Genomic DNA, 16,256 nt, shown 5'->3' with positions numbered 1-16,256 from the left:
CTAAACATTGAACTGATTATAGAAGTTGATTGCTTTGTCTCACCCATCAGACACCAAACCTCTGAAGGAAGGGGCCATTCTCTGACTCCCAGTCTGCATACTATATGAGTGCAGCAAAGTCTCTGCTAGTTTTGTATGGATTAGAGCATTGGCTGTGAAGAGTGGAGCTGCACACAGATGGTGCAATTTACTGCAATAAGCAATACAAAAATGACCAAGAATTCAATCCAGCTAGATAGCAAAATGATCTTAACTTTAAGCCTGTGTTCATACTAATGCGAACACAGACATCGCATGTGATTCACACTGCATTGCTGTGTAGATCTGTGTGATGCGCATTCAGCCATACAGTTTGTATGGCTGAACTCTGTGCCTTTGCATGAAAATGCTGCAGGAACCTTTTTTTCCTACACAGGAATTGGATCTCATGGGTGTGATCCAAATTCACAGTTTGCATTGCGATTGGCGAACCGATCTGAGGGTGTCATTAACTTTGTATTGACACTCGCAGCGGTTAGAGGGCAGTGTGAACTGCATGCGAGGGAGATGCGATGCAGGAACCCGCACTAGAAATTTCACTGCTTCCCACGTCACAACAGTGTAAACCGGGGCTAAATGGTTTTTAAAGTCTTTGTTGCATACATCTTCAAAAATGTGTGAACTGCCGCCACCTCATCAAAAGCGTTCTCCTGTTCACCCTAGGTCTCTTATTCCCCCAGATAAAGGACAATAGTTTGCTCTGTAATCTCTGGATATCACGTCTACATAAGGCAATAGGCAATGTGCGAAACAAGTATAAGATTTTAGGCAAGATATTCATTTTGACAGAGTGTAGTCTGCCAAACCACGACGGAGGGTGGAGCAGCCACCTATCCATGTCAGCCAGCAGTCGAGTAAAGAGGGGCGGATGGTTACTGTTGTACAATGTATGCAAGGACGGTGTCAATTGTATGCCTAAATAAGGTAGTTTTAGTCTGCCAGATAAATTTATAAGACTGTTGCAAGGCGGCAACCGTTGAGCCCTCTAAAGAAATATTCATCGCCTGCGACTTAGCCTGATTGGCGTTTAAGCCCGATAGATGCACAAATTGGCGGAGCAGCGCAAAAAGGTTCGGAAGAGTCGTGATCTGCGAAGAGATCAAAGCCAGAATGTCGTCTGCAAACAACATGCATTTGTGCTCCGATCCTCCGCAGAGCACTCCCCTAATATCTGCCGAGGCTCTAAGGCCAGCACAAAAAGTAGGGGAGACAAGGGACAACCCTGTCGAGTCCCCCTACCAATGGTAATCGAACCCGACGCGTAACCCTTCAACATTAGTTTCGCTGTGGGAGAGCTATATAGAGCCCTCAACATGGTGAGGAAAGGCGCGCCGAAACCATATCTCTCTAGGACATCAAACAAATAAGCCCACGAAAGGGAATCGAAAGCCTTGTGCATGTCTAATGAGAGGAGCATGCACTTGCGAGGGCCCCCCCCCCCCATCCCAGTCCGAGTGAATGGCCGATATGATGTCCAGTATTCGCCTAGTTTGATCGGAAGTCTGGCGTCCCGGGACGCCAGACTTCCGCCGTCCCCCCTGATCCCCCCCGCCTGATCAGGATGAATATAGCTAGATAGGAAAGAGCCGAGTCTAGTCGCCATAATTTTAGTTAGGATCTTTAAGTCTGAGTTTATTAACGAGATCGGGCGATAATTCTCACACATACTGTGATCCTTCCCCGGTTTCGGGAGGACATGAATGAACGCCGTGTTCTCCTGAGGCGGAAGGTCTCCCCCCAAGGCGTATCGCATTAAAGAATGCACAGAGATGAGGGGACAAAACGTCCTGAAATTTGCGATATTATAGTCCCGGAAAACCATCGGGCCAGGTGTTTTAGAGGGGTGTAAGCCCTTAATCGCCTGTTTGACCTCCGCCTCAGTGATTTCGCCATCCATCATGTCTTTATGAGATGTCAATGTGGGTAATGACATGTCAGCAAAAAAGACATCAGCTAAGTCCCTGTCATAAGGGGTAGGGGTGCGGTATAGTTTGGTATAAAAATCGGTAAATTCCGTCGTGAGCAGTGCCATGTGCTCAAACTATACACAGCCCAGGGGTGTGAAAACAGCAGCTTCTATTGGAGGCTTCTCAGACAGGCCTTTCACTTAGTGACAAATTCCTTGTACCTGCAATAAACCTTCAGACTCTGTATAACAGTAGGCACCACAAGATGAAATACTACATGTAAATCCCTCCATTTTACTTTATTACTGGGTCTGACTTTCCAACTTAACGGTCCTCCAGACTGCTATTCCACTTTCCATTTACAGTGTGCTGCAGCGGTCAGAAAAAGTACTCTAATTGAAAGGAGGGAAGAAGGGGGTCGTCAATGATGGAGATTAGCAATGAAGGGCAGCATCAGCCATCAAACCGTGCCTGCTCTTCAGCAAGACTTACATTTTACACTAGAGTCAGCGTGACTTTAGGCCTTGCCCTTTCTGAGAAGCTGAAGTGAAGGGTGAACAAATATTAGGAGAACCGGATGTACAACTGCTAAAAATCTACAGGCAAGTTTCACCCTTACTCTCCAGTTTTCTTTGCAAATCAATATCTCTTCCCAACATACACCTATGCTGGACACAGCCCTCATTCAACCTTTTAAAAAGGGAAAAAAACTCACAGCAAAAATCATTTGAATTTTCTGCCGAGTCATTTAGTGCTATAGTGTGAATAGTCAAGGGTAGTAACTCAAGTACAGTGAATCTGGAAAATACTCACAGTGCTTCACTTTTTCCACATTTTTTTATGTGACAGCCTTATTCCAAAAAGGATTAAATTTATTATTGTCCTCAAAATTCTATAAACAATACCCCATAATGACAACGTAAATTAAATTTGTTTGAAATCTTTGTAAATGTATTAAATAAAAAACAACATGTACATAAGTATTCACAACCTTTGTTCAATACTTTGTTGAAGCCCCTTTGGCACCAATTACAGCCTCAAGTCTTTTTGAGTATTAGGCTACAAGCTTGGCACACCTATTTTTGGGCAGTTTCCCCCCCCATTCTTCTTTGCAGGACCTTCCAAGCCCCATTAGAATGATGGGGAGTGTCGGTGCACAGCCATTTTCAGATCACTCCAGAGATGTTCAATCGGCTTCAAGTCTGGGTTTTGGCTGGGCCATTTAAGGACATTTACAGAATTTTCCAGTAGCCACTCCTTTGTTATCTTGGCTGTGTGCTTAGGGTTATTGTCCTGTTGGAAGATGAACCTTCGCCCTAGTCTTAGGTCCAGAGCACTCTGGAGCAGGTTTTCATCAAGGATGTCTCTGTACATTGCTGCATTTATCTTTCCCCCAATCCTGACTAGACTTCAAGTTCCTGCCCCTGAAAAACATCCCCACAGCATGATGCTGCCACCACCATGCTTCACTGTAGGGATGGTATTGGCCAGGAGATGAGCGGTGCTTGGTTTCCTCCAGACATTAAGCTTGCCATTCAGGCCAAAGAGTTCAATCTTTGTTTCACCAGACCAGAAAATTTTGTTTCCCATGGTCTGAGAGTCCTGCATGTGCCTTTTGGCAAACTCCAGGTGGGCTATCATGTGCCTTTTACTGAAGAGTGGCTTCTGTTTGGCCACTCCACCATACAGGTGTGGTTGGTGGAGTGCTGGAGAGATAGTTGTGCTTCCGGAAGGTTCTCCTCTCTCCACAGAGAAATGCTGGAGCTCTGTCAGAGTGACCATTGTGTTCTTGGTCACCTCCCTGATAAAGGCTCTTCTCACCCGATTGCACAGTTTGGCCGGGCGGCCCACTCTAGGAAGTGTCCTGGTGGTTCCAAACTTCTGCTGTTTATGGATGATGGAGGCCACTGTGCTCTTTGGGACCTTTAATGCTGCAAACATTTTTCTGTACCCTTCCCCAGATCTGTGCCTCGATACAATCCTGTTTCGGCAATCTACAGACAATTCCTTGGACTTCATGGCTTGGTTTGTGCTATGACATGCACTGTTAACTGTGGGACTGTAGAAACATCTCAAGGATGATCAGTGGAAACAGGATGCACCTAGGCTCAACTGAGCTCAACTTTCAGTGTCATGGCGAAGGCTGTGAATACTTTGTACATTTTTTTTTTCATTTTTAATAAATTTACAAAGATTTCAAACTTTTTTTACGTTGTCATTATGGGGTATGGTTTGCAGAATTTGGAGGAAAATAATGAATTTAATCCATTTGGAATAAGGCTGTAAAATAACAATGTGAAACTAGTGAAGCACTGTGAATACTTTGCAGATGCACTGTATACTGCCTGCAGGCTGGCAAATGGTACACTGAAAATAATCTGGACAGACTGCATATTGACATAAAAAAAAAAAAAATTTTTAAAACTTTATTAATGCCAAACATTTAAAAAAATACCATTGAATCCCTTTTACTTTTTCTTTCAACCTCACCTTAAAAACTTTTCATACTGTATTGAAATGGCAGCACACAATATTTTTGGTGCACAGCAGCATTTATGTTAGGATGGGGATGATGCTGGTGTTCAGTGCTTAACCCGTGCCTCTGTCAGGGCTTTACATGTGCTTTCTGTGCTGTGAACCTTGAAAAACGCGTTTTATTACATAAATCAGAAAGTTTCTTGCCTTACTGAAGAAGGAGGAATCCAGAGTATCTGGGGCATCTACTGTGTCCTCATCCATAAAGCTTGGATAGGCAAAGCTTCTCTTCTGTCCTGCTTTCCTGCTGCGAGGAGTGTCCAGTATGGGGCGACCCTGGAAAATCAATTCAAATCCTTAATAAAATTCTGCAGCTCACATTTATTTAGCTACAGTACATATGTCAGAATATTAAGCTGCAGTGCTTGCCATATGTGCATATACACAGACATTGTAAAGTAAATGTAAAAAGACACCATACTGGCAGCTTATACAAAACATAGCACATACATCCCCAAAGAAAATAACCAAATCAAGAATCCTTCTTGAGATTAATTATAAGTATAATGGTTTTTGGTTCTTATTTTCTAAAGCAGAACTCCAGCCAAAACAGCATAAAAAGAACAACCCATTAAAAGATACTAGGAGGCATGGATAAGACAGTGGGAATAAAATTTAATGACATGAAGAGTAATTCTGATCTTGATGGCCCACAATACTTGAGCACTGTGTAGCAGCAGTCAGGAGGTTCTTTCCCCACAACTTCAAGGTCACACAAACATAGCTGTTAATGACAGCCTAATAACAGCAACGACATACACAATGAAAATCAAAATGAAATGTACTTGGGGTCTCAAAAAAAAAAAAAAAAAAAAAAAAAAAAAAAAAGAAAAGCAGCTTGCATAATAATAGATATATCATATAAATAAACCTTAAGTATTAAGTATAAAAGCAAGTGCTGCGCTAACCCATTATTACTGTAGTGCAGGGCTTGATTATTATTATTATTATTATTATACATGATTTATATAGCGCCAACAGTTTGCACAGCGCTTTACAATATGAGGGAAGACAATACAGTTACAATACAATTCAATACAGGAGGAATTAGAGGGCCCCGCTCATTAGAGCTTACAATCTGTGGGGGATGAGCTGATGGAGAAAATTGAAGTATAGTTGTTAGGTGTGGGTAGGATAGGCTTCTCTGAAAAGGAGGGTTTTCTGGGATCGTCTAAAAGCTAATAGAGTAGGAGATAAATCGGACAGAGGGTAAGGAGTTCCATTGGATTGGAGAGGCTCTGGTAAAGTCCTGGAGGCGAGCATGGGAGGAGGTGACGAGGGAGCTAGAGAGCAGGAGGTTTTGAGAGGAACGAAGAGAGCGATTAGGTTGGTATTTTGAGACTAGACTAGTGATGTAACTAGGGGCTAAGCCGTGGATTGCTTTGTAAGATTAGTAGTATTTTGAATTTAATTCGTTGGGTGAGTGAAAGCCACTGGAGGGCTTGACAGAGAGGAGCAGCGGACACTGAGCGATTGGTAAGGTGGATGAGTCTGGCAGCAGCGTTCATGATGGATTGAAGGGGGGATAGTTTATGTAGAGGTAAGCCAACGAGAAGGGAATTGCAGTAGTCGAGGCACGAGACGACCAGGGAGTGAACTAGGAGCTTTGTTGTGTCTTTGGTTAGAAAGGGGCGTATTTTGGAGATGTTGCGGAGGCTGAGGCGGCAAGATTTGGACAGCGATTGGATGTGAGGCTTGAAGGAGAGTTCAGAGTCCAGAACACCACCTAGGACCTTGGCATGCGGGGATGGGCTGATAGTAATGCCATCGATATTGACAGAGATCAGGGGAAGGGGCACGTGGTGGAGGAAAAATTACAAGCTGGGTTTTGGATGGATTGAGTTTAAAGTAGTGGTGTGACATCCAGACTGATATATCGGATAGTAAATTAGTGATACGTGAGGGAGCTGAGGGGTGGATAAATAGATTTGGGTATCGTCAGCATAGAGATGGTATTGGAAGCAGTGGGAGGCTGACTCCGAGAGGAGGTGTAGATTGAAAATAGGAGGGGTCTGAGAACAGAGTCTTGGGGGACCCCAACAGAAAAAGGAAAGGAGAGATTTGCTTTAAATCTAGGAGCAAGCTAAAAAAGTTAGGGGCCAGTTTTTTTTTTTTTATTAACACAACTTTATTTTCAACTGATGTGTATCTTTAGAGATGCAGGACACAGGGAATTCCCCTCTGCCATTACAGAGAGCGCATGCCATGACAAACATTCTCTCCAGTTTCTACAATGCCCAGCTCAATGGCGTGACAACAGGGTAAATAGTGCACCCCGCATCTGTAACGTCTGAATCCAGGACAGATGTTGCTGTGGCACTACAGCCACTGATGCCCACTCTCTCTCTCTCAATCTCTCGGATTCAAATGCCGCAGTGCCATGTTGCTGAGCTCATCACCATGCGATAGGGAAAAAAGTGCATAAGCAGTGTTGGAATCTGAGGAAGCAGGACTCGTGTGATGGCAAAAGGTGAGCAACAATGACTAGTGCTCCATAGCAACGTCCTAGCAACAGGGACAGTCGGGGAACTCCGCTATGGAGGGGTACATAATTTAATATTGTTTACAGGAGAACAGTTTGTTATCTACAGGGCAGATTTCTGCTAAACTACCAACTAGTGAGCGCCTCTCTGTAAAATATGGCATTTTGGTAGGTTGTCTACATGGGCGACCAGAAGAGCTTACAGAGAGGTGGTATACGACTCCCTACATATACCACAGTCCTCCCCCCAAATCCTGGATAGACTTATGACCCCAAATACACAACGGCCCCCATCTTGTATAGAAGTAGGACCACAGGTCTCATCTTGTATATAGGAGGTATGACTCACTATATATACGCAAGATCCCCTATATGCCACTACACCGTCATCCTGTATAGGCTTATTTTAACCTCCCTACATACCACAGACCCTCATTCGGGATAGACATATGACAACCTATATACCGCAGCACCCCCAATCCTGTTTAGACATATGACCGCCTATATACCACTGCCCCCCATCCTGTATAGATAGTTGACAACCTATATACCACAGCACCCCTATCCTGTATAGACATATTCTAGCCCCCCCCCCCATACCACAGCCACCCACCCTGCAGAAACTTATAACCCCCTCTTTAGCACATCTCCCCCATTCTGTATAAATTTATGACCCCAAAAATATCTTGTATAGAAGTATGACCCCCTACATACCAAAGCCCCCATCCTCAATAGACTTATTATGCCCCCCTATATAGTACAGCCCAATCCTGCAGAGATAAGTAGGTCCCACATCTGGGATATGCCATGGATGAAGGGGATGTGAAGGGGTACTGTGTAGCCCCATTGATTAGGGTGATCCCCAGAACTGGCCATGCTGGGGTGACACATATGACATGGACTGACAGGAGGACAATCTGAGGGTTTTAGGTATTTTCAATGGCCGGTAAAGTTTCCTGCCATAATGGGGAGGATGAAGGCTCCGATGTGACAGAGGATGGCCAGGTCTCCATTGTGCTCCCCAGCAGGCAGAGGAGTCTGGGAGGGACACCCCGTGCCAGGGGTAAACCAGATGGGTTCCTCACCTGAGGGGTCTGAGCCGGATCTCCTGGTTGTCCACCATGGCGGGGATACAGTTGATCAACTCCCTCCAGTCGGTGTGCAGCCCTCAGCTTTAGCAACTTGAGAAGAGCCAGGTCTCCTTCATGCTGGGACGGTGATAGGTGCACTTCTTGTTGGCCTTTCACCTGCACAGTACAGGTGTCCGGGCACACATACTGCAGGATCATCAGGGTCAGCAGCAGCAGCAGCTTGTTGGACTTGTCATCCATGTTTGCGTCCATGCCGGGCTGCGGGCAGACAGCATGCATGCGAATGTTCCGGTGCCCAGTGTTCGTGGCTAGGTGTGGGAATGTTCCTGCATGCAGAATCTGGGATTGAGTTGTGCGTGGCTGGGCACCCTCTGTAGGCGGCGCCCCACCTGGTGCCAACAGTGAATGGGCTGACAAATGCCAGTACTTTATTCCTAGTCGCCAATGCGACCTGGCGCCTGGGATTTGTAGAGTCCTGCTGTAATGCATAAAAAAATTAGTGAATATCTGTGCCAATAAATATGTGAAACTCCAATGAAACAGTCCATGAAATGATCACCGAAAAGTTCTTCTGCGTCACAATGTAATCTGCGTCGCAATGTAAGAGACGAAAAATGGGACTTTTGACTTACCGTAAAATCCATTTTTCTGATGTTCATTGACAGACAGCTCCTGATATTCTGAACCATTGGGTTATACTGCCCCCTACAGGAGTAGGACACTAGGCAGAAAAATGGTCTGGCTACGCCCATGGGCAGTCTCAGGGGGTATACTCCCTCTCTCTGCTTTAGGGCACTCAGTTTAGTTACAAGCAGTGTCAGAAGAATTACAACTCCACAGAGGGGTGGGTGCGGTGTCCATCAAAGAAATGGATTTATGGTAAGTCAAAAATCCCATTTTCTTTCATTCATTGACGGACACCGCTCCTAATATTCTTAACCATCGGGACGTCCCAAAGCAGTGTAAAACATGAGGGGTGGGAGCAGCGAAAAAGAAATTCCAATCCAGCCAACCAGGTAAAGAGGAGCTCAACCCAGCCAACTCGAGCCCACCTGAAAAAAACAATACACCCTCAAAGTGTCAGGTCCTCTAAACAGCAGCCTGCACAAACCTTGCGGCCAAAAGAAGCATCCGCAGATGCCAACACATACACTTTAGAGAACTTTGTGAAAGTGTGCATCGACTATCAGGTGGCCGCCTTGCAAACCTGCGTCACTGATGCCGGATGACCGAAAGCCCAGGAGGCACTAAGCGCCCTAGTAGAGTGCACCTTGACATGGAAAGGAGGAACCTGACCCCTGATAGAATAGGCCTGAATCATCATCTGTCTCATCCATCTGGAAATGGTCGCAGAGGAAGCGGACAACCCTTTACGAGGTCCATCCATGAGCGCAAATAGAGAGTCTGACTTCCTGAAAGACTCTGTAGCTGCCGAGTACACCAGAATTTCCCAGACCACATCCAAGGTATGCAAGACAATTTCCTTTGAATATTTAGGCCTGAGACACAGGGAAGGCAACACACTGTCTTCATTCAAATGAAAATCAGAGACAACCTTTGGAAGGAACAACGGACAGGGGCGAAGAACCACCTTATCCCTGTGAATCACCAGGTAAGGTGAACGACAGGAGAACTATGCTAGTTCCCTCTGCACGCAGGGTGTCGGGATAGCCACCAAAAAGGCCACGTTCTGGGACAGCATATGCAGAGGAATCTCCTGAAGATTCTCAAACGGAGGCTTCTGGAGAACCGAAAGCACCAAATTGAGATCCCAAGGCGGCAACAGAGCCCGCACTGGAGGAACCAATGTCAGAAACCCTGAAGAAAGGTACGCAACAGAGTGTGTGGCCAAAGGTCGTTGGAAAAAGACCACCAAAGCCGACAACTGGCCCTTGATGGTACTCAAGGCCAATTTCTGTTCAACCCCCCCCCCTCCCCCCGTTGAAGGAAGGTCAAGATCTGAGCCACTGAGAAGGAGCGAGGATGAATCCCAAGAGACTCACACAACACAATGTACTTCTTCCACGTACGATGGTAGCTCTTGCTAGATGTAAATTTCCTAGCTCTCAACAGGGTAGGAATTACTGACTCAGATAAACCCCTAACCTTCAGCACCAGGCATTCAACAGCCAAGCCGTCAAAGCCAGAGACTGTAAAGCAGGATGGAAGATGGTCCTTGGGACAGCAGATCCTCCCTGAGAGGAAGCTTCCAAGAAATGCCGGCGACCAGCCGCACCAGATCAGCGCACCAAGCCCGGTGAGGCCAGTCCAGAGCCACTAAGATGACCGGTATCCCTTCGCCCTCGATCCTGCGGAGAAGTCTTGGCAGAAGCTTAATAGGAGGGAAGGCGTACATCAGACAATACTGACCCCACAGGGCCACCAGCGCATCTGTGGCATCCACCAGAGGATCCCTTGACCGAGCCACAAACCTCTGCACCTTTCTGTTGAGCCGAGACGCCAACAGATCCACCCCGGGGGTGCCCCACCTAAGACACAGTTGATAAAACACCTCAGAATAAAAGGAACCACTCTCCTTGGTCCAACGCCTGCTGTCTGAAGTAATCTGCCTGCAAATTTTCCACCCCGGGAAGGTTACAGCGGAGAGGGCTGGAATGAACCGTTCTGACCACTCTAGAATGCCAGCTACCTCCATAGCCTCCAGGAAACTTCTTGTGCCCCCTTGGTGATTGACCTAAGCCACGGCCACGGCATTGTCCATATGAATGCGCACTGGACATATCAGGGACTCCTTCGTTCCCTGACTCAGCCAGATCTGATTGTCCAGAGACTGCCGAGTCTCGTCCCATTTGGTCAGAATCTCCCTTTGCAGGGACCTCGTATGGAACTGTGCAAACAGAACCTCCGTGAAGGTAGACTCCATCAGGCCCAGCACCCGCATGCAAGTCCAGAGGGATGACCATCTGCTGGACCGCAGGAGACTAATTGCAGCCTGCAATTTCTGGAGTTTGTCCAGAGGAAGGAGCACACTGGCTAAGGCAGAGTCCAGAGTCAGGCCCAGATAGTCCAGCTTCGTGGACAGAACCAGAGCAGACTTCTGAAAATTCAGAATCCAGCCGAACTCCTGCAGATTTCATACTGTGATCTCCAGGTTTTCCACCAAAGCAGGAGACGACTCCACTCGCAGAAGGAGATCGTTCAAGTAGCCCAGTACCACGGTTCCCCGTTGGCGTAACAAGGCTAGATCCGGGGCTAACTCTTTTGTGAAGACCCGAGGAGCAGAGGCGAGATCAAATGGTAAAACCACAAACTGATAATGCTCCTCTCCCACAGCAAAGCAGGGAAAACACTGGTGACTGGCACATATTGCAATGTAAAGGTATGCATCTTTAATGTCAATAGAGGCAAAGAAATCCCCCTAATGCAGGGATGTCATCGTTCAAATGGACTACGTTCTGAACTTCTGCACCAGCACAAAGCAGTTTAGCTCCTTGAGGTCCAGGAATGGACACACTTTGCCTTCCATCCTGGGAACTGAACAGGTTTGAGTAAAACCCCTGAAAGACCCAGGTGCTGGAAGGAAACAACCTTGCCAGAGGACAAAAGCGAAACTCGATCTTGTAGCTGGACCAAATGACTTGTGCAAGCACCAGGGCCCTCGGCTTGTCAGACCAGGTTCGTTCGGATCCTCCAGGAGACCCTGAAAGGCTTTGAGCACTTGTCAGTTGACCCTAAGGAACGAAAAAAAATGTATAGGCCCATGTCTATGATGAGGTTCCTTGCCCTTAGTAGCCTGCAGAAAAGCACTCTACCCGACCCCCACCTCCCCCCCCCCCCCGTGAGACCTTTAATGTCATCATCCAGGGTAGCTCCAAACAGGCGATCTCCATGAAGAGGAAAATCAGTAAAGGCCTCTTTAGAAGTCTGGTCTGCAGACCAGCACTTGAGCCAAAAGACACGCTGCCAAAACAAAGCCGAGCCACTAGGGGAGCCCCATCCAAAGAGGCATCACAGATAAACTGAAGCCCCTTGACCAGCTGGTTCGCCAGCTCGACAAAGGCAGGGGCTGTTCTCCCTCCAGGTCACAGCGTAAGAGCTTAGCCCTCAGAGTTTGGGACACCAGGGCAATGGTGAATACAGGCCTTCATTACCGAACCAGCCAGAGTGTACATACTGCGGGCCACAGCCACGCCTTCCTGTCAGCCGGATCCTTAAAGGCCAGGGTCTCTTCAACCGGAATCATAGTTGACTTGCTTAATCTGGAAACCAGAGGGTCCAATACCGGTGGAACAGTCCACTTCTTAAGAAGGGACTCCTCATAGGGGTAACGCCTAGTAAAGCGCTTAGGGACCCTACGGGGACGCTTTGGTTGTCCCCACTCTTTAGGGACAATTCTGTCAAAATAGGCAGGGAATGAAAACACCTTTGCCACTCTGGATGGCTTGTGAGTGCCAAAGGGAACCTGCAGCTGTGTCCTCCATCTTCAGGGTCTCACGCACAGATACAATCAGTGCCTCTACCAGCGCCTTTTCGTGCACGGTTGCAGACGTGGAGGAATTCTCACTATCAGGGGAATACGGGCGCAAGGTTGCAGACCCTGCAGGGTGACCCACATCCACGGCTGCCAATCTGATTCAGGATCTGATGAGGCAGGGGAAGACACTCGCCTGAAAGCCACCTCCACCCATGGCAAAAGAACTCCCGGACCGCCGTCAGTGCATTGATGGTCGGGACCCGGAGGGCCCCGCAGCTTCAGAGAGGTGATCAGGTGAGGAGATGTGCTCCAAAGACTCCATGAGTCACCAGGGGGACCCCACAAAGTGTAAAAACACTGCAAAGGGACAACCCCCACCGCGCTGGCAGCACTACCCGGTCGCCAGGCACAAGCACCAAGCGATCCTCAGCAGAGAGGAAGAGGACCCCACCAGACTCCCCACCCAGCAGAAACAGGCACCTGCAGCCACGAGGATAATCTGCACTACACTTGCGGCGATCAGGAAGTTAAAGGGTCCAGGAGTCAACACCAGGGGATGAGGAGGCGCTCCCACCGCCGAAATCACCGCCCACAGGGCTCCACTGTCATGGCCACCGCTATTTTCAAACCACAGCAAAATTGCAGCCAAACTACACAAACAAGGCCGCCATGTATAGAAACACACAGGTTTCAACAAAATGGCAGTCCCACGAGGCTTACAGGGACCCAGGTGTGGAACCTACCCCATGCACCCACCCCATGAGGTGGACCAGACCACCCAAACAGCCCCAGCATATATGTTTGGGGGGGGGGGGGGGTTGGATGGGGGACACTGGAAAGGAAGGGTGCCTGATGGGAAGGAGGGGAACTCGGGGGTCCGACTGTCCCAAGGAGGGGCCCACGTCCACCCCAAAACTCTCCAAGGGGAGATGGAGGACGGCCATTTACCTTACCAGGAACTAGGCAGACACGGCTCCAGATAGAACTTCTCCATCGAAATGGGGAGCTGTTGGCCAGGAGGAGAGCTGTGACTTGAGTGGAGACCCAGTCGTATGCGACCTCTCAAGGCATGTAACTTGCAGGCCAGCCCCCGTCCAGTGAGGCTATGTTGCGGCTGACCTAACAAGGAGCTGAGGTCTGCGTGCGCTCGCTGGCCAGACTGGAGTAAATACTTGATCTAGATTATCCAGCCCAGTCCTGCAGTTGATTGTTGATCTCATAGGAAAAATCCAGGAGAAACAGTTTTCTATCTAAAAAGATCAGCAGGGAACTAGGTTCCTACTCCTGACTAGGCAGAAAAAAAAAAACTGAAAAAAAAAAAAAAAAAAAAAAAAACGGAGTGCCTATTGCAGAGAGAGGGAGTATACCCTCTCGGACTGCCCATGGGCGTAGCCAGACTTTTTCTGCCTAGTGTCCTACTCCTATAGGGGGCAGTATAATGTGCTCAACTACATGAACTCCACTCCACCATGGTGCCACATGTGAAGGCTTGCCAGAGAGCCATGAACTTAATTTAATGACGCATAGCTCAGGACATCACATGCATGAGATTAGGACATCCGACTTCATCCTTCACTTTTCATCACAAATCCCTAATGACGTAATATATGTGACAAAACGCATGGGGTGGAGTTGGACGTCATCACTGTGGATACATAGCACAATTATTTGAATTTCACGCGAGTGCCTTTAACCTTTTTTAAATTTTATCCAATATTGGATTTATACTATTGGAAGCACTTGGCTCTTGTCTCTCTTCCCATGCACATGATGTTCTGAGGTGATTTCTGGAGAGAAGTGGTGGAATTTGACAACATGATTGTAACATCTAAGTTCAATATTTAATACTCCCTAAAATGGGGTTCATGGCTCTCTGGTAAGCACTCACGTGTGGCACGATGGTGAAGTGGAGTTTATGTAGTTGAGCACATTGGTAGATTACTTTTTCGTCTTTAACATTGTGACACAGGACTCTCTTGTGATCATTTCATGGACTGTTTTATTGTGAGTCTCACATATTATCGACACAGATATTCACCAATTATTCTTGCCCTTGAGTATTAATGTGTTTGGATTAGTGCAGCGCTGATTTTTAAAATGATCAATTAACCCCTTGGAGCCAAAGCCTTTTTTGGACATACAGTATGTTGCTTACAAGTTAAAATCTGTTTTTTTTTTTTTTGCTAGAAAATTACTTTGAACCCCCAAACATTATATAGTATTATTTTAGCAGAGACCCTATAGAATAAAATGGCGATCGTTTAAATATTTTATGTCACACGGTCTTTCAAATGCAATTTTTTTGGAAGAAATACACTTTCATGAATTACAAAAAAAACAAAAACAGTAAAGTTGGCTCAATTTTTTTGTAGAATGTGAAAGATGTTACGTTGAGTAAATAGATACCCAACATGTCATGCTTTGAAATTGCGCACACTCGTAGAATGGCGACAAAGTACAATACCTAAAAATCTCCATAGGCGACGCTTTAAAAAAATGTTAATGGTTACCAGGTTAGATTTAGAGGCGGTCTAGTGCTAGAATTATTGCTCTCGCTCTAACAATCGTGGCAATGCCTCATGTGTGGTTTGAAAACCGTTTATATATGCGGGCTTGACTTGCGCATGCGTTCGCTTCTGTGCACGAGCACGGAGCGCTTTAAAGGTTTTTTTTTCATAATTTTATTTTATTTTTATTTATTTGTTTTACACTATTCATTTAAAAAAATAATACATTTAAATTACAATTTTTTTCTATAATGTGAAAGAGAATGTTATGCTGAGTAAATAGATACCCAACATGTCATGCTTCAAAATTGGGCACGCTCGTGGAATGGGGACAAACATTGCTACTTAAAAATCTCCATAGGCGACGCTTTAAAAATTTCTACAGGTTACCGGTTTAGAGGTATAGGGCTAGAATTATTGCTCTCGCTCCAACAATTGCGGCAATACTTCACGTGTGGTTTGAACATATGCAGCCGCGACTTGCGTATGCATTCGCTTCTGCGCGCGAGCACGGAGGGACGGGGCACTCTAAATTTTTTTTTTTTTTAACACTATTCATTTAAAAAAAAATCTAAACATCCCTTGTGACAGTAATAGGCAGTGACAGGTGCTCTTTACGGAGGGATTTGGGGTTTAAAAGACCCCAAATCCCTCCTTTGCACTTAAAAGCATTCAAAACGCCAAGATTGGCTGTTTTGAATGCTGTCATTTTTTTTTAATCTGGCGCCTTCAGGGTTCCAGTACCTGGAAGGGATGTCATGACATGCTTGTGGGTTTTTACATCGGAGACCCGATCAGAGCGGAAATCGGCTTTGTTCCGGTCTTCAGCCAGCCAGCCGCCGGACAGGAGACCTGGGCGAGCCGTGGAAGGCTCAGCCGCATCAGTTGTCATTACAAGAAAGCTGACCGTTCGCTCTAAACAGTACTGGGGTGATGCCTCTAGCTGCAGGCATCACCCCGGTACAGCCCCTTGAAACATAGGCCGCATATTTGCGTTTCGTCGGCGCTAAGGGGTTAAATGATACACACGCTATTCTGTGCACATTCATGTGTATGTTCCCATTTACAATATGTAAAGTGAACCTAAACCTACAAAAAAAATAATAAATGCCACGTTTCCATGTTTGGTTGCTGCATCAGTTTAGTTTTTTCTTTTAGGTGTTTTTTGTTTTTTTACCTGGTAAACTTGCCAGGAACACTCTTCCTGTCCTACTAGGGTGACAATGCTCACTAACTGTAATGTACATCTGCAAAGAAGCA

General features: G+C 46.5%; 1 protein-coding gene across 1 annotated transcript in view; it reads right to left on the bottom strand.

The window, feature by feature from the left end:
- Positions 1 to 16,256, bottom strand: part of RHBDF2 (rhomboid 5 homolog 2) — a 217,671-nt gene that overhangs the window by 40,191 nt on the left and 161,224 nt on the right. The window contains exon 7 of the mRNA XM_082271201.1: positions 4,629 to 4,757. Within this exon, the coding sequence (XP_082127327.1) occupies positions 4,629 to 4,757 (129 nt within the window). The remainder of the gene's footprint in view (positions 1 to 4,628; positions 4,758 to 16,256) is intronic.

This window comes from Pelophylax lessonae, assembly GCF_965119305.1.
Source record: "Pelophylax lessonae genome assembly, chromosome: 11".
Lineage (NCBI taxonomy): Eukaryota > Metazoa > Chordata > Amphibia > Anura > Ranidae > Pelophylax > Pelophylax lessonae.
The sequence above is the reverse complement of the archived record's forward strand: the minus strand, read 5'-3'. Positions and strand labels throughout refer to the sequence as shown.